Source organism: Oncorhynchus gorbuscha, unplaced genomic scaffold, assembly GCF_021184085.1.
Source record: "Oncorhynchus gorbuscha isolate QuinsamMale2020 ecotype Even-year unplaced genomic scaffold, OgorEven_v1.0 Un_scaffold_1221, whole genome shotgun sequence".
Taxonomy (NCBI): Eukaryota; Metazoa; Chordata; class Actinopteri; order Salmoniformes; family Salmonidae; genus Oncorhynchus; species Oncorhynchus gorbuscha.
The window spans coordinates 140,257-153,750 of record NW_025746063.1 but is presented as its reverse complement, the minus strand read 5'-3'; the positions used below and the strand labels follow the sequence as shown (position 1 = coordinate 153,750).

At 47.6% G+C, this 13,494-nt stretch overlaps 1 protein-coding gene across 1 annotated transcript in view; it reads left to right on the top strand.

The window, feature by feature from the left end:
* The window catches only part of LOC124021807 (receptor expression-enhancing protein 3-like), a gene marked incomplete at its 5' end in the record, with an annotated part of 28,896 nt that overhangs the window by 9,901 nt on the left and 5,501 nt on the right, over window positions 1-13,494 (top strand). Inside the window, 2 exons of the mRNA XM_046336930.1 lie at window positions 4,479-4,638; window positions 12,570-12,706. Of these exons, the coding sequence (XP_046192886.1) occupies window positions 4,479-4,638; window positions 12,570-12,706 (297 nt within the window). The remainder of the gene's footprint in view (window positions 1-4,478; window positions 4,639-12,569; window positions 12,707-13,494) is intronic.

The following is a 13,494-nucleotide window of genomic DNA, read 5'->3' as shown; positions in this document are numbered from 1 at the left end:
ACAATAGGAACATGCTAGTGTTGAGCCCTATAAAGTCTGCCATGAGGACGGAATCACGAAATAGACATTTTAAAACGGAATTCAACAATAATCTAAAATGTGTTGACCTTAGTAGGAAATCAACTAAATGTATTGAATTTAGTAGAAAACATATATTAGTTTGAACCCAGTTAATCAAAACATATGAACAAAATGTATCAGTGATTTGGTATTTTCCTACAACTTTCTGGAAGGACACAGGAATGTCCCAGTGTGTGTGTCTACCTGTTAGCGTTGACGCAATTTATGATAACCGTCTTCTGGTAGATGGAAAGGCTTTCCAAAAAAACCCAAATGTTTCTATTAAATGTTAACTACAAAGTAGCCTCTGCCTACCTGCCAGAATGAGATGATTATTTGCTACAGGAACACCGCTAACTATACAAGTTTCTTGCACTTGAATTAAAGGGTATCAACACCAAATAAATTTGCATATTTCTTAGATTTTTCCCAGACCTCCAAAGTGGTCTCCACATTATGGACTAAGAACATCCAAAAGGTTTTCTTCTATTAGTGTGATTTTTGCGAGAAGAAAATAGGCAGAAATCTGAAACCTGGGGTGGGGAAACAGATTTGGGACAGAACCTCGGTCCAAGCCTGGATAAACAACCTGAGCATGCTAGCTGGGACAGAGCCTCGGTCCAAGCCTGGATAAACAACCTGGGCATGCTAGCTGGGACAGAGCCTCGGTCCAGGCCTGGATAAACAACCGGAGCATGCTAGCTGGGACAGAGCCTCGGTCCAGGCCTGGATAAACAACCTGAGCATGCTAACTGGGACAGAGCCTCGGTCCAGGCCTGGATAAACAACCGGAGCATGCTAGCTGGGACAGAGCCTCGGTCCAGGCCTGGATAAACAACCGGAGCATGCTAGCTGGGACAGAGCCTTGGTCCAGGCCTGGATAAACAACCTGAGCATGCTAACTGGGACAGAGCCTCGGTCCAGGCCTGGATAAACAACCGGAGCATGCTAGCTGGGACAGAGCCTCGGTCCAGGCCTGGATAAACAACCGGAGCATGCTAGCTGGGACAGAGCCTCGGTCCAGGCCTGGATAAACAACCAGAGCATGCTAGCTGGGACAGAACCTCGGTCCAGGCCTGGATAAAACAATAGGCTGCCTTCTTTCTATGTCCTATCTCTCAACACAAAGTCAGAAACCGCATATAACCTTGACTCTGCATCCAGCAGCCTCTCTCACTGTCTCTTTCTGGAGCTTGTAAATACATATATTTTATGACTCTACTCTGACTCTATCAAACCAGCCAATTGATCAGGTCTTCTATGGCTCTACTTTTCCCCTCCTCCTAGTCTATTCTTTTTGTCCTGTTTTCCTGTCCTCCTGACTGTGTTCTAACGTTGGTGTTGATCTGTCTTTCTACCAATCTTGTCTGACATGCAGTCTGTCTCTAGGGGCACAGCACTACTAGTGGCAGCTCTCTGAGGTAATAATGATAGAGATATATTTTACTGTAGCATGAAGAAATACCTCAGATCTAGGGCTGGGCGATTATGGCCAAAATTTCACATATCCCAATAATGATACATATCACGATTATAGCAATTTTTTTGTAAATTCAATTTCTCCATATTGAGAATTTCCACACTGTCCCCTAGGCCTGCATTATATGGGCAAGTCATCTGGGCCTTATTTTTAACCAAATGTTGCAATTTGACTTGAGATTTAGAGTGAAACACTTGGGAATCATGGGAATAGAATGTATAATATAATTATATAGTAAAAATATAATTGGGAACTTTTAATACAGTGTTTGACTGAGACAACGAATGAAATTGCCCCCAGGGAGTTGTTGTGGCAGGGTAGGAACTAATGTGTTGATAAGTGTTTCCTGGGGGATCCTATAATCTTTGGCTAGATTGAACGTGTTGTCATAACTACTTCATGTAGCTAACATATTCTTGCTTTGCGTTTACCTCTTTAATTTATAAGACACTGTTGCACAAACAACATGCTGATTTAGGCCTACACAATCACTGGTATTATCAGGCTGTATTCGCTCGCTAAGTTACGTTTGCTCTTACGCAGTACATTTATTAGCTAGCTAGCGATTAGCATTAGCGGCTAACAATTAGCGGCTAACAAGATTTAGGAACAACTTACTAAGAAAAGAAAAACAAGCTAATAGTGTAATTATAGAACGCTAGTAGATTTATATATTAAGAAGCAAAGGGAGCATTGTTGTCGTCAACAGTGTTACTTGTGCTGCATTGACCAGGCAGACTGAACACACGGGTCACGTGGTTGAGGAACATCCAATGCGCTCCTTGAGTGACATGGGGCGGGGCTTGGTGTGTGCGGAAGCGGAAGAGCGAGGAACACATGGACGTTACACACTGCCATCACATTTAACAAGTCAAACATTCAAATACCTGGGATAGAAGGTAAAGTTAAAAACCCAAACCAGTCCGTGCATCAATACCGGTATATCGCTAAACACAGTATACCGCCCAGCCCTACTCGGATCATTCATAGATTCACCTATTCATCGTTTTTTATGGCGTTTGCTAGGCTTTTATCTTTTTGGTATTTTCTGTGATGTTGTCAAGCTGTGCTGCACACACAACCACTAATGTTCTCTTCATGATAGTACACATCCTGTCTGTTCCCCAGTTCTGTTATGGAAAAGGTTCTGCGTTGTCATAAGCTGTTTGAAAACACAATGATTAACACTGAATAGATTCTAGGAATTTAACTTATGTAGTAGTTTTACACAAACACAAACACTCCCTCAGCATGTTACTGTGTCAGAACACAAACACTCCCTCAGCATGTTACTGTGTCAGAACACAAACACTCCCTCAGCATGTTACTGTGTCAGAACACAAACACTCCCTCAGCATGTTACTGTGTCAGAACACAAACACTCCCTCAGCATGTTACTGTGTCAGAACACAAACACTCCCTCAGCATGTTACTGTGTCAGAACACAAACACTCCCTCAGCATGTTACTGTGTCAGAACACAAACACTCCCTCAGCATGTTACTGTGTCCGAACACAAACACTCCCTCAGCATGTTACTGTGTCAGAACACAAACACTCCCTCAGCATGTTACTGTGTCAGAACACAAACACTCCCTCAGCATGTTACTGTGTCAGAACACAAACACTCCCTCAGCATGTTACTGTGTCAGAACACAAACACTCCCTCAGCATGTTACTGTGTCCGAACACAAACACTCCCTCAGCATGTTACTGTGTCAGAACACAAACACTCCCTCAGCATGTTACTGTGTCCGAACACAAACACTCCCTCAGCATGTTACTGTGTCCGAACACAAACACTCCCTCAGCATGTTACTGTGTCAGAACACAAACACTCCCTCAGCATGTTACTGTGTCAGAACACAAACACTCCCTCAGCATGTTACTGTGTCAGAACACAAACACTCCCTCAGCATGTTACTGTGTCAGAACACAAACACTCCCTCAGCATGTTACTGTGTCAGAACACAACAACACAAACAGTCCCTCAGCCTGTTACTGTGTCAGAACACAACAACACAAACACTCCCTCAGCATGTTACTGTGTCAGAACACAACAACACAAACAGTCCCTCAGCATGTTACTGTGTCAGAACACAAACACTCCCTCAGCATGTTACTGTGTCAGAACACAAACACTCCCTCAGCATGTTACTGTGTCAGAACACAAACACTCCCTCAGCATGTTACTGTGTCAGAACACAAACACTCCCTCAGCATGTTACTGTGTCAGAACACAAACACTCCCTCAGCATGTTACTGTGTCAGAACACAAACACTCCCTCAGCATGTTACTGTGTCAGAACACAAACACTCCCTCAGCATGTTACTGTGTCCGAACACAAACACTCCCTCAGCATGTTACTGTGTCCGAACACAAACACTCCCTCAGCATGTTACTGTGTCCGAACACAACAACACAAACAGTCCCTCAGCCTGTTACTGTGTCAGAACACAACAACACAAACACTCCCTCAGCATGTTACTGTGTCAGAACACAACAACACAAACAGTCCCTCAGCATGTTACTGTGTCAGAACACAACAACACAAACACTCCCTCAGCATGTTACTGTGTCAGAACACAAACACTCCCTCAGCATGTTACTGTGTCAGAACACAAACACTCCCTCAGCATGTTACTGTGTCAGAACACAAACACTCCCTCAGCCTGTTACTGTGTCAGAACACAAACACTCCCTCAGCATGTTACTGTGTCAGAACACAACAACACAAACACTCCCTCAGCATGTTACTGTGTCAGAACACAAACACTCCCTCAGCATGTTACTGTATTTTGTCGGAGCACAGTAAGATACTGGAGCCATGATGTCATGAGGAGAGGGGAGGCGTTTAGAGGACAGTGTTATCCCTGTGGTGACGCTGTGTGTGTGTGTGTGTGTGTGTGTGTGTGTGTGTGTGTGTGTGTGTGTGTAGGGCCAGGGGGCGATCACAGAGAAGCTGAGGAGCTTCAGTATGCACGACCTGACTCAGATACCCCTCGACGACGCAGCAGCCAATCAGATCTATACAGCCCATGCCGGCAACCCTGCCGTGAGCAGGAGGGCGCTCGCCGCAAACTCGACCGACAGGACAGGTAGGACATGTTCACACACACACACACACACACACACACACACACACACACACACACACACACACACACACACACACACACACACACACACACACACACACACACACACACACACACACACACACACACGCACAGGTCCTTACATGAACCCATCACCAAGTAGCTTCCACTGGTCTGTTAATCATTGATCTGAAGAGCAAGCCAATTATACCACAGTAAGACTCTGGTCTCCACCTTCCTCAAACATCCTCTATAGCTGGGTCTGTGTTGAGTAGCACGGGTTAACCCTCCCTGTTCCCTATTAGTAACGCGGGTTAACCCTCCCTGTTCCCTATTAGTAACGTGGGTTAACCCTCCCTGTTCCCTATTAGTAACGCGGGTTAACCCTCCCTGTTCCCTATTAGTAACGCGGGTTAACCCTCCCTGTTCCCTATTAGTAACGCGGGTTAACCCTCCCTGTTCCCTATTAGTAACGCGGGTTAACCCTCCCTGTTCCCTATTAGTAACGCGGGTTAACCCTCCCTGTTCCCTATGAGTAACACGGGTTAACCCTCCCTGTTCCCTATGAGTAACACGGGTTAACCCTCCCTGTTCCCTATGAGTAACACGGGTTAACCCTCCCTGTTCCCTATGAGTAACGCGGGTTAACCCTCCCTGTTCCCTATGAGTAACACGGGTCAACCCTCCCTGTGAGTAACGCGGGTTAACCCTCCCTATGAGTAACGCGGGTTAACCCTCCCTATGAGTAACGCGGGTTAACCCTCCCTATGAGTAATGCGGGTTAACCCTCCCTATGAGTAACGCGGGTTAACCCTCCCTATGAGTAACGCGGGTTAACCCTCCCTATGAGTAACGCGGGTTAACCCTCCCTATGAGTAACGCGGGTTAACCCTCCCTATGAGTAACGCGGGTTAACCCTCCCTATGAGTAACGCGGGTTAACCCTCCCTATGAGTAACGCGGGTTAACCCTCCCTATGAGTAACGCGGGTTAACCCTCCCTGTGAGTAACGCGGGTTAACCCTCCCTGTGAGTAACGCGGGTTAACCCTCCCTGTGAGTAACGCGGGTTAACCCTCCCTGTGAGTAACGTGGGTTAACCCTCCCTATGAGTAACATGGGTTAACCCTCCCTATGAGCCCTGGTCTAAAGCAGTGTCCTCTATAGGATGTAGGGTGCCTATGAGCCAGTAATTCCAGCTGTTAGTCTCTAAGAGCTTTGGCAGTGATTCCAGCTGTTAGTCTCTCAGAGCTTTGGCAGTGATCGTCTCTCAGAGCTTTGGCAGTGATTCCAGCTGTTAGTCTCTCAGAGCTTTGGCAGTGATCGTCTCTCAGAGCTTTGGCAGTGATTCCAGCTGTTAGTCTCTCAGAGCTTTGGCAGTGATTCCAGCTGTTCGTCTCTCAGAGCTTTGGCAGTGATTCCAGCTGTTCGTCTCTCAGAGCTTTGGCAGTGATTCCAGCTGTTAGTCTCTAAGAGCTTTGGCAGTGATTCCAGCTGTTAGTCTCTAAGAGCTTTGGCAGTGATTCCAGCTGTTCGTCTCTCAGAGCTTTGGCAGTGATTCCAGCTGTTAGTCTCTCAGAGCTTTGGCAGTGATTCCAGCTATTCGTCTCTAAGAGCTTTGCACACCTGGATTGTACAACATTTGCCCATTTCTATTATTTTCAAACTGCTTCATGCTCTTTCGAATTGGTTGTTGATCACTGCTAGACAACCGTTCTGCACCCTATTCCCTATGTAGTGCACCCTATTCCCTATGTAGTGCACCCTATTCCCTATGTAGTGTGACCAGTTGCAAGCTCAGATGTGGTGGTTCCTTTCTGCACCCTATTCCCTATGTAGTGCACCCTATTCCCTATGTAGTGTGACCAGTTGCAAGCTCAGATGTGGTGGTTCCTTTCTGCACCCTATTCCCTATGTAGTGTCTCCTCAGGTTGAGAGGATCAGTACAGGGAGGGGTTGGTTCTGTTCTCCTCAGGTTGACAGAGGATCAGTACAGGGAGGGGTTGGTTCTGTTCTCCTCAGGTTGACAGAGGATCAGTACAGGGAGGGGTTGGTTCTGTTCTCCTCAGGTTGATCAGTACAGGGAGGGGTTGGTTCTGTTCTACTCAGGTTGACAGAGGATCAGTACAGGGAGGGGTTGGTTCTGTTCTCCTCAGGTTGACAGAGGATCAGTACAGGGAGGGGTTGGTTCTGTTCTCCTCAGGTTGACAGAGGATCAGTACAGGGAGGTGTTGGTTCTGTTCTCCTCGGGTTGATCAGTACAGGGAGGGGTTGGTTCTGTTCTACTCAGGTTGATCAGTACAGGGAGGGGTTGGTTCTGTTCTCCTCAGGTTGACAGAGGATCAGTACAGGGAGGGGTTTGTTCTGTTCTCCTCGGGTTGATCAGTACAGGGAGGGGTTGGTTCTGTTCTCCTCAGATTGACAGAGGATCAGTACAGGGAGGGGTTGGTTCTGTTCTCCTCAGGTTGACAGAGGATCAGTACAGGGAGGCGTTGGTTCTGTTCTCCTCAGATTGACAGAGGATCAGTACAGGGAGGGGTTGGTTCTGTTCTCCTCAGGTTGACAGAGGATCAGTACAGGGAGGGGTTGGTTCTGTTCTCCTCAGATTGACAGAGGATCAGTACAGGGAGGGGTTGGTTCTGTTCACCTCAGGTTGACAGAGGATCAGTACAGGGAGGGGTTGGTTCTGTTCTCCTCGGGTTGATCAGTACAGGGAGGGGTTGGTTCTGTTCTCCTCGGGTTGATCAGTACAGGGAGGGGTTGGTTCTGTTCTCCTCGGGTTGATCAGTACAGGGAGGGGTTGGTTCTGTTCTCCTCAGGTTGACAGAGGATCAGTACAGGGAGGGGTTGGTTCTGTTCTCCTCAGGTTGACAGAGGATCAGTACAGGGAGGGGTTGGTTCTGTTCTCCTCGGGTTGATCAGTACAGGGAGGGGTTGGTTCTGTTCTACTCAGGTTGACAGAGGATCAGTACAGGGAGGGGTTGGTTCTGTTCTCCTCAGGTTGACAGAGGATCAGTACAGGGAGGGATTGGTTCTGTTCTCCTCGGGTTGATCAGTACAGGGAGGGGTTGGTTCTGTTCTCCTCAGGTTGAGAGAGGATCAGTACAGGGAGGGGTTGGTTCTGTTCTACTCAGGTTGACAGAGGATCAGTACAGGGAGGGGTTGGTTCTGTTCTACTCAGGTTGACAGAGCATCAGTACAGGGAGGGGTTGGTTCTGTTCTCCTCAGGTTGACAGAGGATCAGTACAGGGAGGGGTTGGTTCTGTTCTCCTCGGGTTGACAGAGGATCAGTACAGGGAGGGGTTGGTTCTGTTCTCCTCAGGTTGAGAGGATCAGTACAGGGAGGGGTTGGTTCTGTTCTACTCAGGTTGACAGAGGATCAGTACAGGGAGGGGTTGGTTCTGTTCTACTCAGGTTGACAGAGGATCAGTACAGGGAGGGGTTGGTTCTGTTCTCCTCAGGTTGACAGAGGATCAGTACAGGGAGGGGTTGGTTCTGTTCTCCTCAGGTTGACAGAGGATCAGTACAGGGAGGGGTTGGTTCTGTTCTCCTCAGGTTGACAGAGGATCAGTACAGGGAGGGGTTGGTTCTGTTCTCCTCAGGTTGACAGAGGATCAGTACAGGGAGGGGTTGGTTCTGTTCTACTCAGGTTGATCAGTACAGGGAGGGGTTGGTTCTGTTCTCCTCAGGTTGATCAGTACAGGGAGGGATTGGTTCTGTTCTCCTCGGGTTGATCAGTACAGGGAGGGGTTGGTTCTGTTCTCCTCAGGTTGATCAGTACAGGGAGGGATTGGTTCTGTTCTCCTCGGGTTGATCAGTACAGGGAGGGGTTGGTTCTGTTCTACTCAGGTTGACAGAGGATCAGTACAGGGAGGGGTTGGTTCTGTTCTCCTCAGATTGACAGAGGATCAGTACAGGGAGGGGTTGGTTCTGTTCTCCTCGGGTTGATCAGTACAGGGAGGGGTTGGTTCTGTTCTCCTCAGGTTGACAGAGGATCAGTACAGGGAGGGGTTGGTTCTGTTCTACTCAGGTTGATCAGTACAGGGAGGGGTTGGTTCTGTTCTACTCAGGTTGACAGAGGATCAGTACAGGGAGGGGTTGGTTCTGTTCTTCTCAGGTTGATCAGTACAGGGAGGGGTTGGTTCTGTTCTCCTCAGGTTGACAGAGGATCAGTACAGGGAGGGTTGGTTCTGTTCTACTCAGGTTGACAGAGGATCAGTACAGGGAGGGGTTGGTTCTGTTCTACTCAGGTTGATCAGTACAGGGAGGGGTTGGTTCTGTTCTCCTCAGGTTGACAGAGGATCAGTACAGGGAGGGGTTGGTTCTGTTCTACTCAGGTTGACAGAGGATCAGTACAGGGAGGGGTTGGTTCTGTTCTCCTCAGGTTGACAGAGGATCAGTACAGGGAGGGGTTGGTTCTGTTCTCCTCAGGTTGACAGAGGATCAGTACAGGGAGGGGTTGGTTCTGTTCTCCTCAGGTTGACAGAGGATCAGTACAGGGAGGGGTTGGTTCTGTTCTCCTCAGGTTGATCAGTACAGGGAGGGGTTGGTTCTGTTCTACTCAGGTTGACAGAGGATCAGTACAGGGAGGGCTTGGTTCTGTTCTACTCAGGTTGACAGAGGATCAGTACAGGGAGGGGTTGGTTCTGTTCTACTCAGGTTGATCAGTACAGGGAGGGGTTGGTTCTGTTCTCCTCAGGTTGACAGAGGATCAGTACAGGGAGGGGTTGGTTCTGTTCACCTCAGGTTGACAGAGGATCAGTACAGGGAGGGGTTGGTTCTGTTCACCTCAGGTTGACAGAGGATCAGTACAGGGAGGGGTTGGTTCTGTTCTCAGGGAGGGATAGTCACATTACTCGTCATCACGCAAGTATGCTCTGGGCTGGACTGCTCTGGGCTGGACTGTTCTGGGCTGTTCTGGACTAGCTCAGCCATGACCAGTCAGAGGTATGCTAGAAGACAGATAAATAAATCATTAGTGGGATGAATTGAATGGGCTCCTCACCTTTGTCCTACTAGGAAAATGATATCTGATGTGGAGAATTACATATTTCTCCTAAAACAGCTGTCAACCAATAGGGCTCAATAGCTTCATCTGATACCAGTTTGCCTTGGACTGTGTGAAGGCTAGCATAAAAAAACACATTTCTTAGGTTGCTGAAAGTTTAAATCCTCAAACAAATATGAACAGCCTTGTAGAGTTAATAGTGGCTCCAGATCCCAAGGATCTTTCTAGAATGGAGAGCAGATGTGACTACAGGAACAAAGGAGAGGAGGACTGGAGGCTGTTACTATGTTACTGCTGCCCCCTGGTGGAGGCTGGTAGAATGTCAGCTGTTGTGACTCACAACACATAACAGCCCCAGTCAGTTAGTAGGGGTCGTAGCCCAGTAATGATATTACATAACAGCCCCAGTCAGTTAGTAGGGGTCATAGCCTAGTGATGGTATTACAGAACAGCCCCAGTCAGTTAGTAGGGGTCATAGCCCAGTGATGGTATTACAGAACAGCCCCAGTCAGTTAGTAGGGGTCATAGCCCAGTGATGGTATTACAGAACAGCCCCAGTCAGTTAGTAGGGGTCGTAGCCCAGTAATGATATTACGTAACAGCCCCAGTCAGTTAGTAGGGGTCGTAGCCCAGTGATGGTATTACAGAACAGCCCCAGTCAGTTAGTAGGGGTCATAGCCCAGTGATGGTATTACAGAACAGCCCCAGTCAGTTAGTAGGGGTCGTAGCCCAGTGATGGTATTACAGAACAGCCCCAGTCAGTTAGTAGGGGTCATAGCCCAGTGATGGTATTACAGAACAGCCCCAGTCAGTTAGTAGGGGTCATAGCCCAGTGATGGTATTACAGAACAGCCCCAGTCAGTTAGTAGGGGTCATAGCCCAGTGATGGTATTACAGAACAGCCCCAGTCAGTTAGTAGGGGTCATAGCCCAGTGATGGTATTACAGAACAGCCCCAGTCAGTTAGTAGGGGTCATAGCCCAGTGATGGTATTACAGAACAGCCCCAGTCAGTTAGTAGGGTCATAGCCCAGTGATGGTATTACAGAACAGCCCCAGTCAGCTAGTAGGGGTCATAGCCCAGTGATGGTATTACAGAACAGAACAGCCCCAGTCAGTTAGTAGGGGTCATAGCCCAGTGATGGTATTACAGAACAGCCCCAGTCAGTTAGTAGGGGTCATAGCCCAGTGATGGTATTACAGAACAGCCCCAGTCAGTTAGTAGGGGTCATAGCCCAGTGATGGTATTACAGAACATCCCCAGTCAGTTAGTAGGGGTCATAGCCCAGTGATGGTATTACAGAACAGCCCCAGTCAGTTGTGGTCCTTCTGTAGCTCAGTTGGTAGAGCATGGCGCTTGTAACGCCAGGGTAGTGGGTTCGATCCCCGGGACCACCCATACGTAGAATGTATGCACACATGACTGTAAGTCGCTTTGGATAAAAGCGTCTGCTAAATGATATATATATATATATTTATTTTAGTATGGGTCATAGCCCAGTGATGGTATTACAGAACAGCCCCAGTCAGCTAGTAGGGGTCATAGCCCAGTGATGGTATTACAGAACAGAACAGCCCCAGTCAGTTAGTAGGGGTCATAGCCCAGTGATGGTATTACAGAACAGCCCCAGTCAGTTAGTAGGGGTCATAGCCCAGTGATGGTATTACAGAACAGCCCCAGTCAGTTAGTAGGGGTCATAGCCCAATGATGGTATTACAGAACAGCCCCAGTCAGTTAGTAGGGGTCATAGCCCAATGATGGTATTACAGAACATCCCCAGTCAGTTAGTAGGGGTCATAGCCCAGTGATGGTATTACAGAACAGCCCCAGTCAGTTAGTAGGGGTCATAGCCCAGTGATGATATTACAGAACAGAACAGCCCCAGTCAGTTAGTAGGGGTCATAGCCCAGTGATATTACAGAACATCCCCAGTCAGTTAGTAGGGGTCATAGCCCAGTGATATTACATAACATCCCCAGTCAGTTAGTAGGGGTCATAGCCCAGTGATATTACAGAACATCCCCAGTCAGCTAGTAGGGGTCATAGCCCAGTGATATTACAGAACAGCCCCAGTCAGTTAGTAGGGGTCATAGCCCAGTGATGGTATTACATAACAGCCCCAGTCAGTTAGTAGGGGTCATAGCCCAGTGATGGTATTACAGAACAGCCACAGTCAGTTAGTAGGGGTCATAGCCCAGTGATGATATTACATAACAGCCCCAGTCAGTTAGTAGGGGTCATGTGGAATTCATCCCCAGTGATTGGCTCTGTCCCCTGTGATTGGCTCTGTCCCCTGTGATTGGCTCCGTCCCCAGTGATTGGCTCCGTCCCCAGGCAGCCGGTCTCTCTCTCTCCCTCTCTCCAACACACCAGTCAGAATGTCAGTCAGCCCCCCTCGGACTCAGCACTTCTACCATGAGGACACGACCTAGGAGTCTGGTCAGAAGACCAAGATAACCTTCTTCTGGTTTAGTTGTACCCTGTCTAACTGATAGGGACGTGTCTCCCCAGAGTACCCTGTCTAACTGATAGGGATGTGTCTCCCCAGAGTACCCTGTCTAACTGATAGGGACGTGTCTCCCCAGAGTACCCTGTCTAACTGATAGGGACGTGTCTCCCCAGAGTACCCTGTCTAACTGATATGAACATGTCTCTCCAGAGTACCCTGTCTAACTGATAGGGACGTGTCTCCCCAGAGTACCCTGTCTAACTGATAGGGACGTGTCTCCCCAGAGTACCCTGTCTAACTGATAGGGACGTGTCTCCCCAGAGTACCCTGTCTAACTGATAGGGACGTGTCTAACTGATAGGGACTTGTCTCCCCAGAGTACCTAACTGATAGGGACGTGTCTCCCCAGAGTACCTAACGGATAGGGACGTGTCTCCCCAGAGTACCCTGTCTAACTGATAGGGACGTGTCTCCCCAGAGTACTATGCCTATGATCAGGAGGACAGGACAGACGAGGAGGGGGAACAACTCTTCTCAGAGGACGAGGCTGTCACCCAGAGAGGTCTGAGGAGGTCCCAGAGTGTCAAGATCGTGCGCTCTAAAGCCCGCAAAGATGTAAGTCTGAATATAACACACTGTAGAGATGTCTGTCTGAATATAACACACTGTAAAGATGAATACAACACCCTGTAAAGATGTCTGTCTGAATATAACACACTGTAAAGATGTCTGTCTGAATACAACACACTGTAAAGATGTCTGTCTGAATACAACACACTGTAAAGATGTCTGTCTGAATATAACACACTGTAAAGATGTCTGTCTGAATACAACACACTGTAAAGATGTCTGTCTGAATACAACACACTGTAAAGATGTCTGTCTGAATACAATAATAATATAATATATGCCATTTAGCAGACGCTTTTATCCAAAGCGACTTACAGTAATGTGTGCATACATTCTACAACACACTGTAAAGATGTCTGTCTGAATATAACACACTGTAGAGATGTCTGTCTGAATATAACACCCTGTAAAGATGAATATAACACACTGTAGAGATGTCTGTCTGAATATAACACCCTGTAAATATGAATATAACACACTGTAGAGATGTCTGTCTGAATATAACACACTGTAGAGATGTCTGTCTGAATATAACACACTGTAGAGATGTCTGTCTGAATATAACACACTGTAAAGATGTCTGTCTGAATACAACACACTGTAAAGATGTCTGTCTGAATATAACACACTGTAAAGATGTCTGTCTGAATATAACACACTGTAAAGATGTCTGTCTGAATATAACACACTGTAAAGATGTCTGTCTGAATATAACACACTGTAAAGATGTCTGTCTGAATATAACACACTGTAAAGATGTCTGTCTGAATATA